Source organism: Cuculus canorus, chromosome 12 (genome assembly GCF_017976375.1).
Source record: "Cuculus canorus isolate bCucCan1 chromosome 12, bCucCan1.pri, whole genome shotgun sequence".
In the NCBI taxonomy this organism is placed as follows: Eukaryota; Metazoa; Chordata; class Aves; order Cuculiformes; family Cuculidae; genus Cuculus; species Cuculus canorus.
In genome coordinates, this window is record NC_071412.1 from 6,188,656 (window position 1) to 6,214,397 (window position 25,742).

General features: G+C 40.9%; 2 protein-coding genes across 3 annotated transcripts in view; one reads left to right on the plus strand and one right to left on the minus strand.

Moving 5' to 3' along the window:
* Positions 1–310: 310 nt before the first annotated feature.
* On the plus strand, positions 311–23,832 carry TM6SF1 (transmembrane 6 superfamily member 1). 2 transcript variants are annotated; one of them, XM_054078270.1, is made up of 10 exons: positions 311–464; positions 2,441–2,544; positions 3,952–4,049; positions 5,023–5,126; positions 5,977–6,059; positions 7,458–7,579; positions 11,993–12,097; positions 14,170–14,262; positions 15,268–15,387; positions 20,963–23,832. In XM_054078270.1, the coding sequence occupies exons 1-10, from the start codon at positions 373–375 to the stop codon at positions 21,152–21,154; spliced, it is 1,113 nt and encodes a 370-aa protein (XP_053934245.1). In that variant the 5' UTR covers positions 311–372; the 3' UTR covers positions 21,155–23,832. The 2 variants fall into 2 exon arrangements, with proteins under 2 accessions (XP_053934245.1, XP_053934246.1); XM_054078271.1 differs by having other exon boundaries at positions 21,083–23,832.
* HDGFL3 (HDGF like 3) overlaps positions 21,260–25,742 on the minus strand; it is a 39,588-nt gene continuing 35,105 nt past the window's right edge. Inside the window, exon 6 of the mRNA XM_054078272.1 lies at positions 21,260–23,879. Within this exon, the coding sequence (XP_053934247.1) occupies positions 23,874–23,879 (6 nt within the window). The 3' untranslated portion in view covers positions 21,260–23,873. The remainder of the gene's footprint in view (positions 23,880–25,742) is intronic.

Below are 25,742 nucleotides of genomic sequence, written 5' to 3' on the forward strand. Positions count from 1 at the left end.
CCTCCTTTCACTCTTTCCTTTTCTCTTTCCCTCTCCTTTCTGTCTTTCCCTTTCCTCCTTTTCTTTCTTTCTTTCCTCCTTTTCTTTCTTTCTTTCTTTCTTTCTTTCTTTCTTTCTTTCTTTCTTTCTTTCTTTCTTTCTTTCTTTCTTTCCCTCTTTCCCTCTTTCTTTCTTTCTTTCCCTCTTTCCCTCTTTCTTTCCCTCTTTCCTTCTTCCCTTCTTTCCCTTTCCTTCTCCCCCTCTTCCCCTCTTCCCCCCTTCCCCTCCATTCCCCCTCCCCCGGCGGGTCCCCCCCCTCCCCTCTCTCAGGGCGGGGCGGTCCCTGTCTCTCGGCGCTCTGGGCAGGACGCGCCGCCGCCTCCCGCCGCGGGGATGAGCGCCTCGGCCGCCACCGGCGTCTTCGTCCTGTCCCTCACCGCCATCCCCGTCACGTACCTCTTCAACTGCCTGGCGGCCACCGGCAGGTGAGCGCGGGGCGGGGCGGGGGGGACACGGGCACCCGCTCACCCCCACACCCGCACTCCCGCGCACTCGCAGACTCCACAGCCCTCCCGGCCCCGCTCACCCCAGGCCCGCGCTGCCGCTCACCCGCACGCCCCCAGCCCCGCACACTGCCCTCCCACACACCCCACGCACTCCCTCACCGCCAGACCTGCTCACTTCTACGTTCGCAGACTCTGTGGACCCGCAGCCCCGCTCACCCGCACACTCACCCGCAGCCCCGCACACCGCCCTCCCGCACACGCTGCACCCACTGTCCCGCACACCCGCAGACTCAGCACCCCCGGCCCCGCTCACCCGCACACTCACTCAGCCCCGCTCACCCGCAGCCCCGCACTTGCCCGGTGCCGCTCAGCCGCCCACTCGCAGTCCGCGCACCGTCACTCCCCGGCCCCTTCTCAGCCCCCGCACAGCCTCAGCGCCGCTCCCCCGCACGTTCGCGCTCCCGCTCGCGGGTCCGCGGCCCCCGCCAAGCCCGAGTCTATTTAAAAGCGATAGAAGGACCCATCGGTCTCGGGAGGTCCCGAGCGGCGGGTTCGGGAGCTTCGCAAGGAGAGCTCTGTGGAGCCGCTCTGCAAAAAAACGGGATAAACCGCGGGTCTGGAAAGAAAAGTCTTTTTTTTTCATAGCAAACTCAGTTCAAGCGGGATTGGGACTGGGTGATCGTTAAGGTCCCTTCCAGCCCAAACTATTTTATGATTCTAAAGCTCCGTGTGGTATTTTGTGATCTCTCAGCACATCGCAACTTCACCGCACAAATAGTTGTGTGTTTATCATGCTTTGCTACATCTGTTCCTTCCTCATTTTCCTTCTTCTGGGCCCTCACTTCATTTTTTGCTCCTCACTGCTAGAGAAATGCTGAATAACACGTGCTGACTGACTTGATTCAGTGCCGATATTTATTTCGGATTGATAGGCTGCAGCGAAAAGCCACAGCAATATTAACAGCTGTAATTGCACGAAGAAATTAATCACTGGGAAAACAGACTACCAGAAGATTCAAACCACAAAATAAATCAACAAGCTGGTATTGCTCACCCCAACTCGGAAATTATGTGTGTACATATTCTGAAATACTTGATCTTGCAATTTTTTTTGCAGTAGTTTGAAGTCACGTTTCAGTAAGGCTGAAGTTGTCCTGGTATGACTTGTTTGTACGCAATTTCTTTTCTTTCACACAGAGTGGTATTATCTATAAAATCGGGTATCAGATATTTTTAGCTGATGGTTCTGGATTTTCACCTAGCTTTCCCCTCCTTCTTTAACCATACATGAGCACAAAAGTGAAGACTGAGAAAGAGAACTTAAAGAAAACTAAGAAACAGCTTAAAGAGAACTAAATACAATTTACACACCTCAATCTATAAATGAGTTTCAAACATATTTTCTTAACTTGTCTTTTTTTTTGCTGAAGGAGGCAAATTCGCTTTGTTCCAAAAATGATACGCGCTTCACACTGCTACTCCTGTTTCAGGGGACTGATGTGTTTTATTCGTGAATATGTAATTTCCTGAGTAGGTAATTTATTGCCGAGGTTAGACTAAATGTCCCTAGTGTCCTTTTCGGCCTTGAATCTCTTTGACTTTTCACCTCTCCCTGGCCTGTGAGTTTTCCATCATTTTTGTTTACTTTTGCAGATACCAGTACGTAATCTGATTTTAGTCTGACAAATCTAGACCCCTGTATATGTTGTTGATCTTGCTATTTTCGTATTTTCTTTTTTTAGATAATCACATGTGAGAAGACAGGCACATAAATTCTACAAAACTGTAAAATGAATACTGTGGCAGACTATGTGATGGACTTTAAAAACAGTCTTTTAAAGTATTAAAAGTTACTTTAAGAGCACGTGTGTTTGAGGATAGCTGGTAAGAAACATTGAAGAAACAAAATTCTGTCTCTCTCTTTTAAATTTTTGTCTTTTTAAATACTTTTACAGTTCCTGGGTAATCGTTACAGTTGGATTGCTGGTTCTGGTTTTTATTGCTTTGTTGGCTCGTGTTCTTGTCAAGAGAAAACCTCCTAAAGACCCGCTGTTTTATGGTATGTCTTGGTAACAGTGAAGCTAAATTTACAAAGTGTTAACATATAAAAATGATAACGCGTGATGGTTATTTCCGATTGAACATTTAAGGCTTGGCTTCAGAACCCACTCCGGTGAGTGTTAAAGAAAAGTTCGGACCCTGGGTTCTGTCACAGAGCTGGTTTCTTACAGCTCAAGTTGGGTGCCCCCAAGCAGAAAAAAACCTGGGTTATTATACCCTTACGATGTAAGAACCATCCCCACGTGCATTTTGCCTGCTGTCCACAGCTTTTCCTATGATGTTTTGGGGGCTGGGGTCTTCTAGGTTCCTATTTGGCTTTCCTCCCTGTTTCCACACAACCTGCCTCTTATCTTTAAGGTTTGCAGCTGGCATATTATCTGCCTCAACTCAGCCCTGGGGCTTGCTTTTGCATAACTCAACACATGTTCAACTTAAGCTCATTCTCCTGGCTTATCTGTACCAAAGCTTTGTTCATCATCTGCTGCTTTTTCTTTTGGAGATCTTTTCCCTTAAGTCGCAGGTTTTGGCCCCTGTCATCGTGCAGCCCAAGATGTTCTGGACCTCTTTCTTTCCTCATCTGCTTCTGTGTTAACTCGCTTTTGTGATACATAAAAAGTCTCAAACCACCCCAATTCCTGGCTCAGGCTTACTGCAGACTCAGGCACACATTTCTAAATTGATATTTTGCCATAAAAGATAAGAGAGATTGATTACTTAGATCTAGATTACCTTATAGCAAAAAAAAATCTAGAATTAAAGACGGCTGTTTTTTGAAAACGTAGAAGATGGGCCCATAGGCAAAGCAGCATCCAAACCAACTGTATTTTTCCGTCTGCCTTCCTCCTCATTCCAGCTCGTAGGTGGCTGTCCCCAGTGTTCTGCATGAGGCCAGGAACTCATGTCAAAGGAAGTAAATAACATAAACCTACTGCAAATAAATTTCCTGTCTTGGAGTAACTTGGCAGATAGGTCTCCTGTGGACCACTGGGGCTGATGCAGTTTGCCTTTCTCGTCTCCCAGAATGGCAAGTCATACTTCCCTCTCTGCCTCCTTTCTCCTTTCCAAGAGATGACTGCAGTTAAGGTTGGTTACTTCACATGACCAAGATTTTTGAAAGGCTACAGTCTTTTCTGCAGGCGCTGACTCCATGGAGGCTGTGCCTGCAGCTCTACAGGATTTCACATTCCTAAGAAAAGCTTCCCCAGAACTTTGTTGACTAACCACTAATTAAAAAATGTCAAGCTATGTGGGAAAGTCATATTTTGTGTTAAATATCTGTGACCTCAAATTAGATGCATCCAGTTCAATAGATCTCTGCCTGACTAGATTTATCAGACTATGAAGTAACAGCATGATTCCAAGCTTTTATGGATTTATTCATTTTTTTCCTTTTATCTTATTCCAGTTTATGCTGTATTTGCCTTTACCAGCGTAGTGAATCTAATCATTGGATTGGAACAAGATGGAATTATTGATGGATTCATGACTCATTACTTGAGAGAGGTAAACAATTGTTTTGACTTACAAATGTAAACAGAATCTTTACTATAAATAGCTTGTTATAGATTTTGCCACAGACAAAACAGACACTATCACATTCAAAAGGGTCATCTTGAAATTGGTCATTGACCTGTTTCATTATGGACAAAGTCTTCATTGACCCGAAATCACAGATTGATTTGGAAAACATAGCATACGTTTCAATCTCCAATGTTATTTCTTATAATTGAAGTAATGCTGTTCTGTATTAACTTCTGTGGGAATTGAATAGACTGCGCCTTTGCAGGAAGCCATAGATACTCGGCACTCAGAAGTGGGCACGTACTGCAGTACCTAAAAATATTATCAAGAAGGAAACAAAATTGCTCCTTAATTTTTGCCTAATCACTTTACTAAACGGAATTAAAGTAGGTTGAAAAATGCTGATGCCAGATACCTAGTCAGCAGAATCCGTTGGCTGCTGAATATCAACATCTACCAAAAATAGCTCAGTAAGAGCTTCGTAGGAAAGTCACCAAAGTCATTGAAAAGATTCCATGAACTTCAGCATGAAATAAGTTGGACTGTACAAAGTTACACCTCACCATCAATATATTCAGTGCTGTTACGGATCTCTAGGTTGCTAAACATATCTTTATTTGTTCCGTGTTAAATGTATCTGCATTTTGTAGCTGTTATCACTAAAAAATGGAAGAGTAATATTTCTATAACGTAGCAGAACAACGCTGTAAGTTATGCACAGGAGTTTTCCTTTCCATCTTACATCCTTTGCAACTAAAGAACTGATGGAATTATACCCGATCCTATCTAAATAAGGCTTGTGCTTAGAAAAGTGTATTGACAGTCAAAACCTGTACCCCTGGACCTAAAGAACACCAATTACTTTTCTGAAATTGTTTCTGACTGTTCCTTATGAATTGATTATTTGTTATTCTTCCTTTAATCACTGTCTTCTTTAAAAATGAATGTTTCCTAGGGGGAGCCATATCTGAACACTGCGTACGGCCACGTGATCTGCTATTGGGATGGCTCCGTTCATTACCTGATGTATCTGTTGATGGTGGCAGCTATTGCATGGGAGTAAGTAATTTTGATTTCTGTACTGTTTACCTTGTTGGCATTCTCATATAACCTATTTTCTCTGCAGTATTTAGTTTGTTTTCAGGACCGTTTCATGTCTTAGGCCAATGCATTACTCTTAAAATTTCAGGATTGGAAACCTCACCAAGTTACCCTTTCTCTCAGGTGAATAAGACCAGCAAATCCACTGAGTTAGTCTCTCTTCACTCTGCAGCAGAGAGCGTAGCCCCTCTGAATGCTTTGTGTTAGTTAAAAAGAAAGCTGAAAGAACGATGCACGTTAAAACCATGTAAAACCTTTTTTTTTTTTTCAAGTAGCATACTTATGATAGGAATAATTTTTAGCTTAGCGTGATGATATTCTCTCATCCAGTTTTTGAGAATATCATGGAGTTTAAGAGAAAATTCTTGTTTCTATAGGTCCTTACATTTCTTGCTGTTGAATAAAGACTTGGATAAAATATGTACTTAAATTCCAGAGGCTAATGCACTCACTGGTAAGAGAAACACTACCAGAATGAAATTAATTATTAATTGATAGTCTTGTACAGCCTGTAATGTGCAAAATCATGCAGCCGGTGTTCTGATGGCTGAAACATGATGGCAAATAACTAAGCACGCACAAATCCTGTACTGTTCATGTGATAACCTTCTCACGCAACGGTAGTATTTCTCCATACCCCCCTCTCAGAGGCAAAACCCACTGTTGACTTGTAGTACAGATTTAAAAACCTTTACATGCTAAGATACAACCATGGCAATCAGTGTGATATTTGAGGGTATGGGATATATATGATGTCGAGGGGTAGGGACGGTGCACTGAGTATGTCTTGTGTTCTTTTTTTAAACAGACAAAGCTACAGAACCATTGGCCTCTATTGGCTGGGTTCCATTGTCATGAGCATCATTGTCTTTATGCCTGGAAACATTGTGGGTAAGGACATAATTTATATCACTAACTTTTTCCTGTGAAACATTTTCTACATTCAGCGTTACGCAATCTGTATTTTACTACAGTATTGGCTCCTTTCTGTAATAATATGAAACAAGAAATTTAGGAGTATCAGTAAAGAGATGCAAGAAATCTCAAAATTTAAATATGAGGAAGGGAGGATGGAGACTAGAAAAAAAAAAGTCCCCTTTCAAGCTGCATTGTTTTTGAGGGAAAACTATAACATATTGTATTTTGTTATACCCATAAGGCTTTCATCCAAACTGGGTTTGATTTGAGCAATGAGACTGTAGCTGTTTCTTAGTATCATAAAAATAAATATGTCTTATTTTGCATAACATTTACAATTTACTTAATAGTCCAACTTTCAGGCAGCTTACAAGAGGCATCCAAATCACCTCTGAAAGTAAAATCTGGCAGTTATTCAATTTTCAAAATAAATTTAATGTTCCTAGATTTGTAACATAAATGACTGCAAAACTGCACTGCTGGAGGTTGAGAATTATAATAAAAAATTTTACATCATTATTACTGACAGGTGGTCCTTTACAAGTGCCCCCCCCCAGTTAAAGATTTCCTTTTCAGCAAAGCCTAAATTAATAAAGAGTTGTCAAGTGTTCAGCTGAGAAAAATGTTGACAGGTCTAAGTCCTGTAGACAGCTTTAGAAAAGCTTGCTGTGGTCCTGCTTTCTATGACAGAGGACGGATATTCGTGGTGCAGCCTGGGGCCAGTTTCCTCCTTTGTAGATACACACACACCACAGAGAAAAGGGCACAATTAATGTGACAATATCTCCTCCCCTTTCCTGTAGGGAAGGCAGAGAAACTTGTTCTCATGAGCATACCTTCTGCCTTCTTTTCTGTCATAGAGAGCAGCCAGTGTAAAAGACAGGTTTTTGTGATTTACCCAGGCTGAGGATAGCTCTGTCAATTTATGTTTCCTCCTCAAATATTAGTACAGACCTATAGGGGAAATGAGGGTTTTGGAAAATGAATGCTACATCAGATCTTAAAAAATGGATATATTTTCCATTTTTTTAAAGTGAGGGCTCTGTTTGAAGCAGGATCCATCAAGAGATTGCAAAGCTCTCCCATCCTATAGGATTACATACTGCAGAGTGAAAGAAGAGGTTTCCTATCACCTCAAACCCCCTCTAATTTCCAAACTGGCTTTCTCTCCAATAGGCTCTGTCACCTGTGACTCTCACTATTGAGCACATAGTTTTTCAACAAGATTTGTACGTTGCTTTAACAGCAATTTCTAATAGTCTATGTTTATATTACCATAGCTGCTTCAGGTTTGATATTACATAGGTTATTTAAACTCTTCTGCCACACAGCTTACAAATTCTCATACACTTTATAATTATTTTTTAACAGGCAAATACGGAACAAAAGTGTTTCCTGCCTTTTTCTTAAGTGTACCATATATTTGCCTTCCCATATGGGCCGGGTTCCGAATTTATAACCAGCCTTCAGTGACTCATGACACTCCAGTAAAGGTAATACTATTGTATGTAAGCATTGGCTACCATTTGGAAAACTGAAGTACGCTTGCTGTTTCTCCTAAATTTTATAGTTCCCTCTGCGACTGCGGCATCTACTTTAACTCATCACAGTTACAACAATTGCTGCTGGGCTGTGCAGAGAATATCTATAGTGCAGGACCATTTTGTTATGATGAGGTAAAGAAAAATCAAAATAACCTCATGTATAGAGTAAATAACTCATTTCTAGGTGTAATTCTGTTACTACCGTCTGTTCAGTTTCTGACTGTTTCAGTTCCTTAGCTGATGAAAATATTGACATATACCAGCTTCATAAAGCACCATAAAAACCTTATAGAAGCTCTGCAGGAAACTCTACTGCAGATGACTTACAGTACTAGTTTTTTGTATATGCGTTCTGCAATATTAGATTTTACAAGTACAACATTTTACATTAATTGATATGAAAATTATTTACACGCTTATTAAAAAAAATCCCGTAAAAATCCTGTTTGCTTAAAGCTCCTTAGACCTTTGCCTTTGAATTTCATAGTTGGTATGTAATGAGATTAACTGAGCAATCAAAAATGCAGTAATAGTTTATGTGTTGTTTTACGTTAAAAAAAATAATACAAAGTACAGAACAGATCTTTTAACTCTTTGTTGCTATAAGCGAGCCAGTTTATTGCCACGGCACACCGTATCAGTTGTGATATAATCAATATTTCAGCATCACAAGAGCTCATGAGTCTCAGTCAGACTCATTCTGTAACTGAAAACACACTGACAATGAAGGAGTTGGTTCCTATTCCATAGCTCACAGGCACTCAGGGGCAATAGCCTGGGGCACAGAATAACAGAAGTGTATAAGAGGTAACGTTCATCCATGATTCTTCAGTAGGAAAGAGATATAGACAGACAGTCCTATCGTCTCAGGTTTGAAGAACTGTTACAGAATCACCGTTTTTAGGGCAAATCCCTATGAAAGGCAAATTGAGGGGGGCTTCAGGTGCCCAGCCCTCTTCTACCCTCCTTCAGACAAGCTTATAAGAAGCCACACATCCCATCCTGAAGCAATCTGAGCCAATTTATCTAAAAGTGTCAGTAATTCTGGCCAGGAACACATTCTTTAGAGTCATCAGAGTAGAGGAGTTAAGTGTAGCTGAAGGTAGCAATGATGACTTTTGCCGTACGCATTAGTGAGAACATCCTTTGCACGGACAATGGGTGGCGATTTCAGTTTCTTTTCCTGCTATTGAGAACACCACAGAAATTGCTAATATACACGACAGACTGCTTATTTGCTGAAATACAGCCCTGTCTCCTATGTTTATCAGGAGCTAAACTGCTTAGCTAGGGTTTGATATTTTACTTCAGTAAATATTCCAGAGAAACCTATTTTTTAAATTTAATTTCAAGCAGAGAGCACATAAAAAGCTGGAGATTCTAAAATTTAATGTTGCAATTCTTACTGAATCCTTTCTTGTAAACCTAAACTTCCTTGTTCAAAAGGTCACAGAAAAAGCTTTGATTTCTTTAGCTGGGGCTTCCTACTTTTCCTAAGTTCTTTCTTTTTTAAAAGTCATTTTATTTTCACAGCTAATTTATGCTCCATATACAAGCATAAATGCCTGTGTTCAATAACTGTACACCTTAAAATGCCTTTAAATCTTAACAGGACTACTCATGCATTTCTTATACAGCTTCCTGAATCCTAAATTAAGTATTGTTTCTGGAAAGTCACTGTGTAATGCTTCTAACCGGTTAGCTAATCACTGTAAATCCTGAGGATATTTAGTTCTCTTTCAATAGATTGTGTGCAATTAGGTGTAAAATTGAACTTCTGCCATAGTTATTCAGAGTTGGTATTATAAGATTTAGGAAGGAAATTTAATAATGCTTTTAAACATGATGGTGCAAGTATATATAAAAATACTTACACGAAAGCAAGGTATATTCTTTCAGTCTATGTATTCATTGCTATAACACTAGTATAAACCAGTAAGTCAAAAAAGAAAATCACTGTGGGGATAGAGAAGAGGGTAATCAAGTTCTGTATTTTTTCCAGTAGAGGTGGGTGCCTGCGAGAGGAACGGAGTTACATCCTCCTTTAGAGTCAAACCAAGCTGTGCTGCAGTATTTACAAAGCCCAGCAGATTTATCTACATCAGCTCAAAAAAGTTTAATGTAATTCAAAACTTGTTAACAGAATTAATACACACAATTTCAGATTTGCACATGAACTCTGAAGGGACTGACTTTTACGGACAGCACACACGATTATCCTGATTCCTTAAAACCAGTTTTGTAAGGAGCCTCTCAGAAGAAAATAGCTTTTTCCTGGAAGGGAGAGATATTGCAAAGCATATCGATGTGCTTCCTTGCTGCACAAAAGAAACAGCAGAGTTGGTGAAATGCGTGCAGAGTTCAACACTGTCTGCAATAGATGGGAAACCTGTGGCAGGTCATCTCTACTCGGCCAGTGCACGTAACATGCAATTCATTTTAGCATGTATTGATGTGACTTTGCTGTTAAAAAAAAAAAAAAGGAGAGGCAAAATTACTACATAGCTGTTCTGTCAGCAAAGCAATACTGTCTTTTAAATAATTGCTTCTGCTTCTTTAGGCTTTGTGATTTCATTTTGTTTGCATAAGTGTGTGCAAAGAGGAAAAAAGGTGAGTTTTCTGTACCTTGGCAATTTGACAAACTTGTACTGCACAAAAGGTTATTTCCACCAATATTGGCTTTGTCTCCCAAACTTCCAAGTACAAAGTTCTGTTGTGGCTTTGCAATCACGTAAATATGCACATTCATCTCATATACCTTTAGAAAGAAGAAGTGATAACATATATACACACATAAAAGCTTCCTAGTTTGACAAAAGTGGAAAGAAAATGTATCAATCTTCAAGCTTTCCGTTATTTTTAAGTAGTCTGCATCTGAAAGTGGCTCAGCAGCCACAGAATAAATATTAGAATATAGATATTCTTTGCAGTTAATATTGCAACCAGTCTTTAAATAATGTGAAATGACACCATACTGCCAAAACAAGACCTGCTCTTTGTGCTTGAAAAAGAAATAAGGTATCTTTTTTTCCCTGAAGATCCTTTCAAAGGAAAAAAAGAAAGAGCTTTATGAAAGGCACAGCCCATGTGTTGAAAATAGCCTTATTTTTGTCAAGGTACAATTCAGATCTTACAGTTCTTACTCAAGAATTGCAACTTTGCGTTTGCAAGTTTGGCTCTCCTGTTTCAATGACTTTATTGTGAATATCTTGATCCCGAGGTACTTTTAACTGTGCCTTTACATCCTAATTATTGTTTCGTGTTTTGGAGACAATTCCACAAGTGTGTAACAGGAAGGAAGTAGGTTTTTCTTTCGCTGTCTGCATGCCAACACATGGCTAATAAAAAGGAAGAGGAAATGAGTAACACATAAATGGGGAAGTTTCCCCTTTGAACTATAGAAAGATACTCTGATACGCTTACAATTTTGACTGCAACTACACAGTGCTGAAAGTCTAACAAATTATTTCCATGGGTCTTAAGTTCTACTGTGTGTGCAGAGAAATGACTTTGGTTCCTCCAAGCCATCTTCCACGTTAGGTATCTGTATGGCCTTCGCTACTGTTGTGTTAACCCCTCACACCTGCCCACGCGATGCAGGAGGGGGAATTCCTGTGCCGAGGCAGAGGAAGAGAGGCACAGAACAGATCAAGGTGCCGAGAAGTGCTTTAGAGGAATCCATAGCATACAGTAATCAAAGAACTAAATGAGGATACTCCACACATTTCAGTCTCCATGTGTGGATTACACCAGAAGAGATATTATTTGGTCACTGAATGAGCAGAGAACTCAACTGGCCACATAAAAGCTTTTAATTTATGCTGCTGAAAACCAGCACTCTCAATAATGAGATGGACCCTCCTTTTGCTGTTCCTCCAAACAGTCCTTTTGCAAAGTGTATTGAACTTAATGCTTGAGACAAACCTACGTTTCCAAAGCTTTTCTACATAGGGACATTCAGGACAACAAATTAATTCCAATTAACAAGACAATTTTGAACAAGTTAGTTCTGCTGCTTTAAAGCCTTACGTGATCTCAGAGTTAAGAATAGTATTTCATTTGGTGTAGGCTGCTTTGAAAGTAAACTATATCTTGAAACAGCTTTAGCTGGATCCATCCATTTCCACATTTTATTCAGATTAATTTTCCTCACTGCATTCTTTAAAGTCCAGAGTCATCCTTTTTAGATGTGGAAATATTTCGGTATCTGAAATCAGTGGATAAATAGGGGAATGTAACCGAGAACAAACTGCTTCTATCACAACGTGCCCCTGCTTCACCCTCCTTGTAGGGACTGACCTGGAGTTGAATACACAGCATATAGAACCAGGATATACTTACTGAAAATGTTCTGTGTTGCAGGTGGTTCAGGAAGTCCAGAAGAAAGGACTCTTAAGACGACCAATAGATTTAATGTTAGCTGCATACCTCATTCTAGCAACGGGGTTTTGCATATTTAGGGGTATGGTAAGTTGAAGATATTTTAATATTCTGGCCTCTTAATTTTCAGTCATACTTTAAAATTTTAGATCGTTGTGTCTGTAATGAAAGTATCTACATTTTGGCTAAGGGAAATTCTGTGACTTTCAGGACTGGACTAGGCCTTAGATATCTAAAGGATAAATTGACTATTTGTGATAATTTGTGGTGCTTTGCTTCTCCATTTTTGCCCTGTGTAAAGTGTGTTTTTCAGAAGAAAGTAGGTGCACAACCACAAGGGTAAAGAGCATCCCAAGTGCAGAACAACATGACCTAAGAGAGTTTTCATTGGTCCGATATTACATTTATGTCCAAGAACATGGAGACAAACCAACTAAATTAAATCTGTATTCATGTTTTTCTGAACAGAGATGCATAGTTAAAATTCATAGGAAACACAGTTAATTTACACTGCATGAGATACAGGAGAACATTACACCTGAAAAGAACAGTTATCCGTGTTACCTAAATGAGATGTTGTTTCTCCTGACTAAGAGCTGATTTTTAAAGAACTATTTGCTTTTTAAGCATAGTTGAGTGATTTAAAATTTGAGGGAATGAATTAGTACTAAAAATGCTTGAAGCAGAAAAATCCAGTAGTAGGTACCTCCAGTCCTTTGTCAGCTCTAAAGCATTTGCTGTCTTAGGCAGAAGAGAAGTTGTAGATCATTCAGTGAACAGAGTCCCAAATGTTTGGGTGTCTTAAACAGCTGCCAGCTTGCTCGATACGTAGATCTGATCCTGTCTAGAATAATTCAAGTAAGAGATGACAAGTACCCAAGCAACATTTTATTTACCTAGGGCAGATTGTCCTTTTGTAGTTCGGCTGCTCACATTACTCTCTCATCTTATGCTGTTTCCCTGAAAACTTGCCTTAAAAATATTTCTTTCTTCTAATTTGTCACAGACCACTTCATTTCTTATAGATCCACACTACATCAGAGCGCAGCCGATTAACCTGCAGCAGCTCTTTTACCTATAATTTCACTGTGGGAAATGTTAATCTCATACTCTAACATCCAAATTGGTTCTGCAATCCCACCTCTTCATTTCTCAGAGGAATTTTTTTTCTGATTTTTTTGAGAGTGTGGTAATTTCGCTATGTTTTTCCTTTACCAAACAGGGACTGCTTACTGGCCTTACTTAAAAGATACAGAGATCAACTGAACATTTCTCAGTAAGCTGCAGTAACTGTGACTTTGAAAAAGCTAATAAAACATAATCCATTATAGCTCATCCATTACGGCCCATCCAGACTTCCTCCTTGGATGCCCATGTTGGAAAAGAACAGGGAGGAATATCCAATGGTTTTAAATCTTTGCATTTCCCCCTTGAAAGTCAGAAAACAAATACACATGAAATTAAGTTGTGCAAAATTTACTTTTCAGTCCTGTAATCTGGGCATTAACAATGCCCTGCCATGAAACACTTTGTGACAGCTGTTGACACAGATTGCCAGCTCACTTACAATAGTTTATTTTTTTGTAGTAGTGTTAAGGAAAAGGAACCACTGCAACTTCATATTTAGTGGGAACCTGGTTCTTTCTGCAGAAATGCAAAATCCAGTAATCTCTTTAGCTACTCTCTTTTTAGAATTATTATATTGAGTAACACCTCTCCCCGCGTTGCTCTCCACTGCTACCTTGCCACAATGCAGTTCTTTTCTTGGACTACATCCATCGCTTGCTATCCTAAAATTGGGTGCTTAACCTGAAGTTTCCACTATTTGAGCAATTTTCCATTGGAAAGTTCATTTTCTAGGATCAAAGTCTGTTTATCAGAGCAATCAATAGCAATTATACTTTTACTACAGCATAGTCAACTGACTGAATTATCTTCCAGCCAAAATCATTAAAGCAGGCTGGTAGCATTTCCTTGCAAACCCTCTGAGCAGGAGCTGAGAAGAGGCTGCGTTTCACCTTCACAACAGATTCTGAGCAAGCCCCCAGGGTAGCGGTGCTGCAGACCGCCGGTGCATTTTCAGGGCTGGTAGCAGGCGTTGGGTTCACTCATTTTAGAACAAATCTTTGTTCACAGGAGGTTTTAAAAATTCTTCTTAGATTGCTCTGGACTGCCCTGCTGAACTCTGCCGGCTATATATTCAACTTCACGAGCCTTATATAAAAGATCCTGCTGCCTATCCTAAGCTTCAGGTAAAGCATTGACTGTGGAGCATGGAGTGTTACGAAGCAACTTGTTAACTGGCAAAAAGACGAAGCCACGGGTTTCGCAGATGACAAGAACAATAAGGGAAGTATTTGTTCATGGCAAGTTAAACAGTATTTCATATTTTCTACCACAGCCATTACAGGGTACCAGCTCTTCCTTGGGATAAGCTTAACTTAGATTCAAATCAGTACCTAGAGTTACACATCCTAATTACTGAGGCTTTCTTTAGCTTCTTTTAATGTATCCCATGAAACATATCTGCATGCTTTTTATTATCATTCCCCTTCCTTAGAAGGGCAAAATAGACTTCTAGTCTGGAATAATGGAGCAAAAGGAGCGTAGCAGGACTAGATTCCAAAAGCTCACATTATGCCTCTGTCACCACTGACCCACTTCTTGAAGCTTTACACTTTTTTACACGCCCTATTTACACAGGCATTGCAGAGGAGGGAATGTTGTGCTTTAGTTTTGTACCATTTGCCATTCTTTTGTAACCCCTCGTGCACCATGGGGACACAGCCTGAAGCGGTGAGAGGATTCATGAGCGGGCCAGTGAGCAGAACCCAAATATCTCTGCTAGATCTGTTCTTTCTGGGAAAGGGGTGGCCTGGAGTGTACCGCGCATCTCCCAGCAGAAAGTGCGATGGCGCTTGAGAAATGGACACTGAGTTAGGTCAAGCCATGCTTATTGGCATGGTCTCAAGGTGGAAAGGGGTGGGAAAATATTTCCTGGGATGAAGTGGATTTGGATGGGGCAAAGAGACAGCAGCTGTCAATTTAGTGGAGGCTTTAGGGTAGCTGGATCCAGCCAACAGCATCCAAGTCTTTAGTTCTTTTCTCAAAGTTAAAGCTGAAAAAAAACCTGGGAACCATTGCTGCCAGGAGTGTAGCTTGGAATAGTCTCAGCTCCTCAGTCAGCAGCTGACTAGTTTTTAAATGCATGTCCCTTACACTGAAAAACCAACTAAATACTTCTGTTTAAAACGCAGATGCTGGCATACATGTTCTACTCTGTGCCGTACTATGTGATTGCTCTGTATGGCCTGCTGGTGCCTGGTTGTTCCTGGATGCCCGATTTAACCATCATACATGCTGGAGGACTAGCTCAGGTATTTCTTTGTAAAATGTTCATTCTTAAATTATAAATTAATAAGGAGAGACCTATGGAATAAATAAGGGGTACAGGGCACCTTCTTCCCATGCAGGTTTTATGCCATTTTAACTCACATCGCCTTTTATATCTGTAGAAAACTAATCTAAAGGAGTGGAGAATCAAAGCTGTTGTCCATCTTTAAATGACTGCATTCTTGCTTTAGTAGACTTCTCTCCTTCTGCAGAATCTTTTTATTTGGCTTATTTAAGCCTTATCAAGCACCACACACACTTTAGCTGAGACTACGAAGGAAGAGCATCTTAAGGCTGTAGGAGTCAGCTATATAAAAAAACAAAAGCGAAGCCACCAAAAAAAGTATAATACGTGGTTTCCATAAAGTGTGTTGGCTGAGGTAGCTTGAAAGAAACTAAATGGAAAGGTTATCTACTCGTTACGCAAAATGGACAATATCAGTTGATGATGTTGATGTAACACTAGGAACCCTCCTGGGCCACAGACAACAGTAACGCTAAGACACACTCAGATTGCTAAAGGCAGAGCAGCGATCGTACTTAAACCCATTCTGTTCTGACTCTCCTAAATAAACAACTGTAGTTAATTATTAGATGGTGCTGACAGTTACAAGAAGATTGAATGAACAAATTCATCAGGAACTAGTAAATGATTTCCTGACACATGAATGACCATTTAACAGCTGAGACAGAATGACAACTGATTTGTATTGCATCATGGGAAATGAAATGTGCTCTGAGCATCCAGAACATAAAGAAAATATGCATATAATACTGTTAACAGTGAGAACACAGGCATGTGGCAATACGTGTAATTCAAGTACCACTACCAGACAAACACAGACCAACACGTTGTTCCTCAAGCCCAAGATAATCATGGATACAAACTACAATTCAGCTTAACTGCCCAGTAAGGGTGGAGGAGTGACATTTTATTTTCTGTTGGTGAAAAACTATCACAGAGAATATGACTGTCTAAACAGTTTATAGAGAATCTTGAGAGACTGAATTATATCAAAACAGAATCTGGCAAGCATACCGATGATGGTGAGATGCTCAAAAGGTATCATAAATATCAGACAACTGGGTTTGGCCCAAATCTAATCTAAAAAAAGCACAAGCTAGCTAAAGTAGGCAAGCCAGTGTCAGGAACCTCTCTCTACTGGCAGATTACTCAGGTTTCATGAATTCCCCAGTCAGTCAGGAAAGAAACCACTCCTTCAAAGATTATTTAGCACAAGGAAAAGAAAACCAGAAGTCAGAGCATGCTGACACTCACAACCTTGCAAACTTACCAAAAGCTCAGCCCTCCAGTTCGGAGGTGATTTTTGTTTGTTTGGGTTTGTTCTTGTTGGTTTTTTGTGGGTTTTTTGTTTGTTTGTTTTTTTAATGTTTCCCATTACAAACACTCACTTTTTTGGATGTAAATTACAGTTTGTACTTTTTAGCTGTATGGTTAATACATGCAACGTTTTGTTGCTGAAGCCTAAAATGCCTCTGTTGTCCCTTGTGGTTCGGCTTCAGGATAATGTCGATTTACACGTTAGACAAGGAGAAAAAGCCACTGGAAACCCAAAGCTAACACTCAGAATTTCCCATTTTACTCTTCAAAGCCTTTCCTAGGCACAAGCAAAACCACAGGCTGACAAAAAACAATTAAGAGAATTGTATGTTGCTGCACACTTCTGGTATTTTCTCCTCATTCAAAACCATTTCTTTAATTTTGGGGTGGGTTTTTCGTAGTTTTGACTTTAACGCACTGCAGTCATTGCACAACTGAACAGGATTTAAATTGATTTGACTTGGTGAACTGCGAGCAACCTAGGTTAAGAAAAAATGTGTGACAATGAATTGAGGGCTGACTTCTGTATTATTTTGTTGTGGTCATTTTGAGGCACAAAACACATTCCCAGGTTTCTCTACTCTTTTCTCAAGTTAAAACACTGGCAGTTGATCATTAAGACCAGAGTTGTCCGTGAAGTATTTCTTTCTTTGCTTTCTGTTATGCACAAAGGTCCAAAAAAGGTAAATGTCTAATGATGAAAACTGCAGGCATTGCCCCCAGGGAGCGAGCACTGCTCCTATAGCGTGGGGAATGCAGGGATTTTAAATATTTTCTTTTCTTACATTATGAAGCGTACTTTTTACAAAAACAAATCTTGAAATGCCATGTGTTGCATCTAAACTAAGAGCCTCTTAAAGTGCCTTGCCTTTCACACAAAGGGAAATATTTACTGCTTTTCTGAATTATATACAACTCTCAGCAGCTTGAATTACTCTGTTAACTGACATTCAGACTCCAAGCCCAGATTGTGACCCTCACTGGACTTCCTGAAGTTTCAGGAAGAGCCCTTTAAATGTTACACAACTGAAGTACCAGGACCTTCGATTATACAAGAGGGCTGGAATAGCCTCTGTGAACTTGATAAAAATCAGTGTTTCCCTATGTAAGGGAGCCCCACAAGATGGTATGAAGAGCTATAGCAGTGCCGATGTCTCACCAACTCCATAGCCCTCTTCCCTTCCCTGCTCCCTCAGACGTAGAAATTTCTCTACTCCATCTCCACCAAAGTGTTTTCCCTCAATCTTGCCATTTTTGATGGCAAGTTCCTGCAGTGCCTTTTGTCTACAAGCGAACCTAAAGCCAGGGACCATATCTCTTGGTCACTCTCCCCACTCTATTTCACAACTTTCTTCAGGCTCAGAAGACCTGGTCCAAACCCCTCCAAAGTTCGTTACAGTCCTTGCCTGCTTTTAATCATTTTTTGAGAGAAGGCAGAGAGAGAAGGAAGGCTCCTAATCTTTGCCCGGTGCCCTGTCTGTCTCTAGCTGGAGGGCTTTCTTGATTGCAGGGTAAGAAATACTCCAAGCACTGCCTACAGGCAAAAAAATATTGTAGAAGAATGCAAATCCAAATTATTTCATACAGACAAGAGCAGCTTCCTGAGCAGCAGGCATATGCCAGTTGTAGAGCTGAGCACTACTATGTCCAGCACTAAGCAGCTTCCAGTTGCTGCGGGACAGCCTCATCAGCAGACTGGCCAAGGCTCTGAGGTTAACGAAGGCTCTGTTGGACAGATAAGGCTACCTTAGAAATTCACCTGCAGAATCTCATTTAGTTGATTTCTCAGCCAAGGTTTAGAGGTCTGATCTCATTCTCTGCATTGAGAGGGTTCACTAACAGAAAATACCAAGGAACAGCTCACTCGCTGAGAGGACCTGATCCCGGCGAGGTAACACAACAGACTGTGGGCTGCTCTCCCTGCAGGGCCTGCCTGTTGCACAACAGGCACAGGGAGCTGCGGGAACCAGCAGCTCTTCCCTTGTCTTACGGATTTGGTGCAAGGCTGCCTGGCACTTGGAAAAAGAACAGGACTGGGCTACTGGTGAGTGAGGGAGAGATTGGCTTTAGGACACCCCCCAGCCCTCCATCCCTGCCTCAAGATTGGAAACCTGAGGAAATAAAAGCAAAAGCAAAGTAGAGTCACGGAAAAGAAACATATAATGATTTCCACAGAGGCAAATCAAATTTTAAAAAAGTGACTTAAACAGACCTAAACATCCTCCCTGGTAACAAAAGGGAAAACTGTTGTGTTATGTTGAAATACAAATCTAATAAGCAAGAACTTCATTATATGGTGCATCATTAGCTACTAAATATCTTCATGGGTTACAAATAGAACAAAGTGCTTTTTCATAATGCTCAAAGCTCACTAAAGGTGCTACAACTTCTTCAAGAGACCAGACCACAAATAAGGCTTAGATATTCAAAGGCATCTAGGAGGCTATGGAAGTTCCAGGGCTCTCGGAAGGAGTCCCTTACAACTCTTTCTGAGGCTGTTTACTATGAACTTACTGTAAATTCACTATCAGCCTACTACAATGCACAGCCAGCTACTCTCGGGGACAGGCAGGTACCACAACCCTCAATAGAGAAGAAAGTAGCTTAGCACCTTGTTCACCCCAGAAGACACACTAAAACATCACCAGGAGGCTATTAGTGTGTAAGTAGATCTATGACAACCCCAAGCCTCGTACCTGAAGCTTGATGGAGGCTCATGTCTTCTTGGGAAGCCTCATGTAACACGAGGCCATCGCTGCTGAGCACTAACACTGTGGCTGCCTGAGCTGAGACTGCTCCCAAGGTGAGGAAACAGGGATGCGAGCAAGACCACCCAAGTGCCAAAGGTAGCCCCTGCTCAAAGTAGGTGAGAACAAACAGGCTGCAAGAGACAGACTGAGTTACGAGGCTGATATAAAAAGGCTGCTGATAGTGCTCCCCTGAACATCTGTTTCCTGTGCAATAGCTGTTTACAGAAACACGCTAAGTGGCACTCTGCTGAAGTGTTTGTATTTGATTTCACTGATTACCCTGCTTCCTGACTCAGGTTTGCTAGATCAGCTCTCCCTATGAAGTGGAGCTGGTTAGAATCACCTGAGACCCGTTTTCCTTTTCTGGTTTGATGCATGGTCTCAGCCTAACCTTTTGCTGGAGGGGTGCATATTAAAAACACCTGCACTGAATTTACCTTTCTACTTTGCTAACTGTGAACAGAACTGTGTTCTTTGTGAGTCCAAAAGCCCTGCTAAAGCCAGAACGGAGGATGTGATGTGACCACAAGGTCCTCTACGCTAATAAAATCCCAGTGTCCCTTTCTCCTCCTCTGCATAAGATCACATTGACGCTTTTCTTCTCAGATTTCCTCCACTGCAAACTAACTGAATAATAATTAAAAAATCAGACACACAACAGTTAACGTGAACGAGCCGTGGCTTGAAATAGCAGGTAACAGATGGAGACAAAAGACAGCGACTATCCTGACGCTTCTATCTTTAAATGTTTGTTTATGCTAAAAATACGCTTCAGCCCAGCGAGCTTGTATTTGCGTATAACCTTCACTATAATCTTCATCTGTACTTCAGAACCACCCCCAGCCCAAAAGCCAAATATTGCAGATGTTTTCTGAAATCTGGGATTGGAATCTGGAAGACTGGGTTTAAGATTTTTTCTTTTTTTTTTAAAAAAAGAAACTAACGTAGTTTCCCAGATTTTATTTTCTAACTGTATTCAGAGTGAGCGAGTGTCTGTCTCCTTCCCCTCGATGCCAAACACAACATTCCTAGGCAGGTGGGTGTGAGTCCTACCGCCGCTACTGGGCCAAGGCTCGGGAGTGCAGACCTCCGCGGTGATGACGCCTCCCTGGCCATTTGCCTGGGGAAGGAGCAGGGACTCGGCTGCACCAACAATCACCCGTAAGCCAAGGGTGAAATCCTACACCTGATGTCAAGATCAGGGCCACCATGTGCATAAAATAAACCTCCTACCATGGTACTGACAGCTCCTCTTCTGCCTCTTATGCCAAGATATTAATGATCTCGGTTTAGACTGTATTTTTATACCATTGTGCAAAAGTATGATGGATAATTCTGGAATAAAAGGGTTGGCTTGGCAAATGTCACTGGAGATGCATATTTGCATGCAGATTATCCTGTCTTTCCAAAATATACATCAACTTTACCCTTTTTTTTTTTAATTTATACGTTATATACACACCACAGGCTCAATTTTCCCATATTGGTGCTTCTCTTCATGCTCGAACTCCTTACATCTACAGAGTCCCTGAAGAAGCCAAACAGTTTTTTCTGATATTGAACATAATGTATGGGATTCTTCCCCAGCTGTTGGCTTACAGGTGTGTCAACAAGCCCGAGTTTTTTATGAAAACAAAACAAGAAGAAAAAACGGAATAGCACAACTGTTCAGCTCCTCCTTTTGGCAATGTACATCACTGGGTTGGGATGTAACTGAACTGCTCAAATGGAACCCAAACGAAGCGTGTCAGATATGTAAAACTGGACAATCGCGTGAAGTTGCACAGTCTGTTCTGTTTGTCCTACTCAAAAAAGGGAAAATAAAGACGACTGCCTTCAGTACCGCTTCTCAACATTTTGACTTTGTGCTGCAGTGGAGTTGCTGGTTCACGTAGCTATTTTTAAGTAAGCTGCTTTGACAGTTTTAGAAATACTGCATGAAGTTAAATAATAATAATGATGTCAGTGTTTAGCCTCCACACACTGAGGAATAGCAGTGCTGGCAATCCCTGTCCAGAGCTACTGCAGAACGTGAAGGTCAACATTTTGAAGTGTCGAAAATTAACATACGTAACTCTGTCACATGCACATCTTTTATTTGTCAAAAAGTACGTCTTGTGGGTCAGCCTCGTTAAAAATCCCAAGAAATCTTTTAAGAAGCAATCAACTGTTATGGTAAGACTCCTTATACGATAAGCAAATCATATAGGTTTGTTAATTCTGCTCATCTCCTTCAAGTTAAGCATGTGCTTACAAGGGCTTGTGAAGGGGGCAGGGGTTTTACCTCGATCGATCAGGCCTTACACCGCTGCCTGCATTTTCAGAGAGGAGTGGGTTTTGGCCGTGTTCTTCTGCGCAGCTACTTTTGCTAATTCTGTTTGGTCATAAGCAAGTAGCAGAAAATACTGCAACCTTAGTTTGTGTAATTTAGGCTTCTGTTTGCAGTTACAACTATTTCTATGACTTCTATGTGTATTTGTACCAAAAGCAGTACATTTAGTGCCTTTCTCACAGATGCATTAGCTGATATATTTGAACCGGCAACACTTTGTTTTGGGATGTTGACTTCTGGGTGTTTGGGTTTAGGGAATTTTCATGGTCTTTTTAAACCTAATCGATAATAAGAAAGCATCAACTCATGCGCATGCGTGTTGCACCCTGCACAAGGGGACTTGCAGAGCAGCAAGAAATTCATGCTTTACCACTCTCCCGTTGAACACTGAGGTGTAGGACCCACGGTTTTATACCTCCAGCCAAAGGGGCACCTCCAAAATGAACCCAGCGCATCTCAGTCAATGCTTCTTGGCAAAAAGGACCTTAGCAATGACTTCCTCCAGCACCCGGCCTCCCTGGCATGGGCTCCTTCCATGTGCACTGGAATCTGGGATAGCTCCATCCCAGTGCGTCCTCCCGAGAAAACAATCCCAGAGCTGTTGGGCTGTAATAGGACATTGCTGTCTCAGAAACCAATACTTGAGCCTCCAACGTTACTTCTAATGTTTTTAAAGAAACTTTGAATACATTCAAGGTGAATTTAATAACCTCCTGTTATCCAGAAAAGGCAAAGTACAGAAAAAATAAAGATCTCACCTGCACTTGTATCTATTATGGTCAACTCATGTTAACAGAATGTTTTGCTTTAATACTTGACTTACATTAATACCTCACATTATTACACGTATGAAGCCAAATATGACGCTAACTTAGTTGCTTACAACCTCAAACCTTACTCCCAATACACATTCCAATAAATTTATTCTGTAAAAACAATACATTTTTTTGTTTTCTTTTTGTTTTGTTTTTTGTTTTTTTGTCGTGGGTTTTTTTTTAGTTTTTTACAGTAAACTCGTCAACTACAAACCTTGAATACGCAAAAGATGTTCCAAGGACAAGCATAACAAGGATTGATAAAACCAGACTAAATATGTTTTCACAATAAAAGCTGGCATAAAAATAAATAAAAATCTCTATTATCACAATAGCAACAATAATGTACACAGAATAATGGATTTGGAATGCTTACTTACTAGTCTAGTTCTATTTCCAAAAGGAAAAAAAAGCCAGAATGACAGCATCCTTTTTTAAGCCTTTCATTATTTAAAATTGATGTTTTCTTTTGGTTTCCCATAGGGTTCTATATCACAGTAAGCTTAAAAATGGAAAGCATCCAAATGAATGACTTCAAATTGTGTTGGCATTGGAAAAAATCCTTGTATTAATCTAAAGAAACACAAAAAGACTTTCACTAACTCCACATATAGGAACTAAGTCAGATAGTGTACATTACATCATGATTTTGAGAAGTAGTAAGAGTATAACTAGCTAGGTACTTCTAATAAGGAAAGGTATTTTATTACATTATTGAACTTGGCGGTGATCTCAACTGAAGAGTTTTTCCTTTATGTTGTAAACTGATAAGAAATCAATAAAGTATGGATATAGGGAAATTTAAAATCATGTTTGTAGGTGAAGATATTGTACTCTCATATGAAGGGGACTAAGTGCTAAGATTTACTTGTTTTTTTAAAAAAATGCTGATTTAGAATGCTATTATTTGGAGTTACACCTTTTCTATCTAGAAAAGGAATCTAAAACATGTTCAAGTATGCGATATCTTCATAAACCTCAGCCACTGTAAAGGGCAACTTCATGCAACCAAATAATATGAAAATCAAAACGTAACCCTTAGAAAAAAGGGTGAAATGTCATTTCTGCAAACACAACAGATAGGAATGTGAACAATGTGCATACAAACTGGGATGCTGTTGATGATACTAATGAACAGATGTGGTGACTCATATCAAATCCAAGAATATTAGACAACCAAACATGTAACCTTCTTGTGTTTTCCCTTAATATTCAGCAGTCATTATGTTGGTTAAGTCTGAAAGAGAGAGAGAGAAAAAAAAAATCCCATTAACTGTAAGAAAAAGCACGCTGCAACAAACTCGATAGAATTAATCCTGTATTCCCCCACTTCGAAGTCAAGGGTGCAAGTAACCACCTGGTCTGTTCCAACAGACACTTTTTTCTTGAGAAAACTGCTTACATTACATCAACAAACACTCCACTACAACATATTAAATAATACAGTTTAGAAGTAAACATTTAGGGCTTTATTCAAATAAGAAGCCTGAGTCACGTAGGTGGGTTGGTTTTGTTTTCTCCAATCACTTAATTATGAATCTTGTCCTATCCTCCGTACACAACCAAATTTTGCATTTTTCACCACACTGAGCAACTGCTGGGCCTCTGCAAAAGCCCAAGCACTGCTGTATTCCTGGGACCTTGCAAGGAGAACACCCTCAAACAGATGAATGCTTAGCAAGGATGAGGAAAGAAATAGCTTTCCTAGCTAAGGTATCAGCATGAGGCTTCTAAAATGAGACCGTCTGTCTCATTTTCAGTTCACTGTAAGGTGATGGCAGAAAAGGAGGAAATTCCATGATTAAGTCAAGGTCAGCTCTTGCTTCCATTGGCAATAGCGAGAACAGCACCAGATCGTCCTCATGTGATCATGGCAAGCGTCTCCAGGTCTCGGCTTCTTCATGTTAAACAGAGATGGCAAAACTCACCTACAAGCACAAGGACACACTACTGTTGTCCAACAAGAAGATGGGCAACACTATACGACTACCTGACCCTAACCAAGATGTCTCTTCTCCTTTGTAAAGAATTCAAAGCGTGAGTGCTTCTTCACCCGCACCCTGATGGACAGAAACACAACACACAGTATGAAGGAATTAATACTGCATTTGGTGTCATCATCCCAGAAAAACAGAAACATCAAGGAACAAGCTGGGTGGTACTGGTTAAACCCACCAGAGATGACGGAATTTTCATTTCACTGAGGATTAGGAGGAGGATATGAAAAGAAGACATGGTAACATCCCTACGCTAGCAGTTTGCTGCCTAAGCTCTTCCCAGCTCTAGCCCATCAATACCTGCTGTGTGGGATGCCATGGCAGACCACGCTTCTCTATTCAAGCGGACAAGAGCGCACACGTGCCAAATTAGCAGCCACGGATCCCAGTCTGGTTGCTGCACTGTGTGATTCTTCTCTCTTATGATAAGGAGTTTGCAAACAGTAAGTAAAGGCAACTTGCACTTTCTGTGTGGGAGGTCCTGGCACATCCTGACTAATGACACATGATAAGGAGTTACTATAAAATGCTTGTGCATGCAATGAGCCCTGCCTCCCCCCAAAAGCTCTAACAAGGTGCTGCTCATCCGCAGCACTGCACTCCCATTGGCCTCTCTCCTGTTAAAGAATCAATGAGATGCTTTGGAGCCATGGCTTGCAGAGGGTTGCTGCCGTTTCTTTCCCTTGAGAGGGACGTGCAGACACCCATTAAAACACCTCACTACAAATGAGTAGTCAAGCACACCACGCCTTCTGCTAAAGCTGTTAATGACAGCTGCTCCCCTGCCCTGACAGGCAGGATGGGTGGTGAGACACTCCATCTCTATGGTGTTGCTCTCAGATCCAGTAAGGAAAGCTGTCCTTTCGAAGCGTGAAACCTTTGCACTTATCAACAATTATTCCCCTCTGGGCTAAGGCCAGACGACTGGGTGGGCACCACTCTCACGGGAGGCACTGGGAACCACTCCCTGCTGTCTCACAGACAGGTCTGTTGGGCCACTGTAGCACAGCAGGGACAATAAAGAATCAGGTATGCAAACCATCCTCTAGGTTTTGAGTTTCCAGTACCATCTTCCAGCATGACACACATTTTGCCTCCCAGGA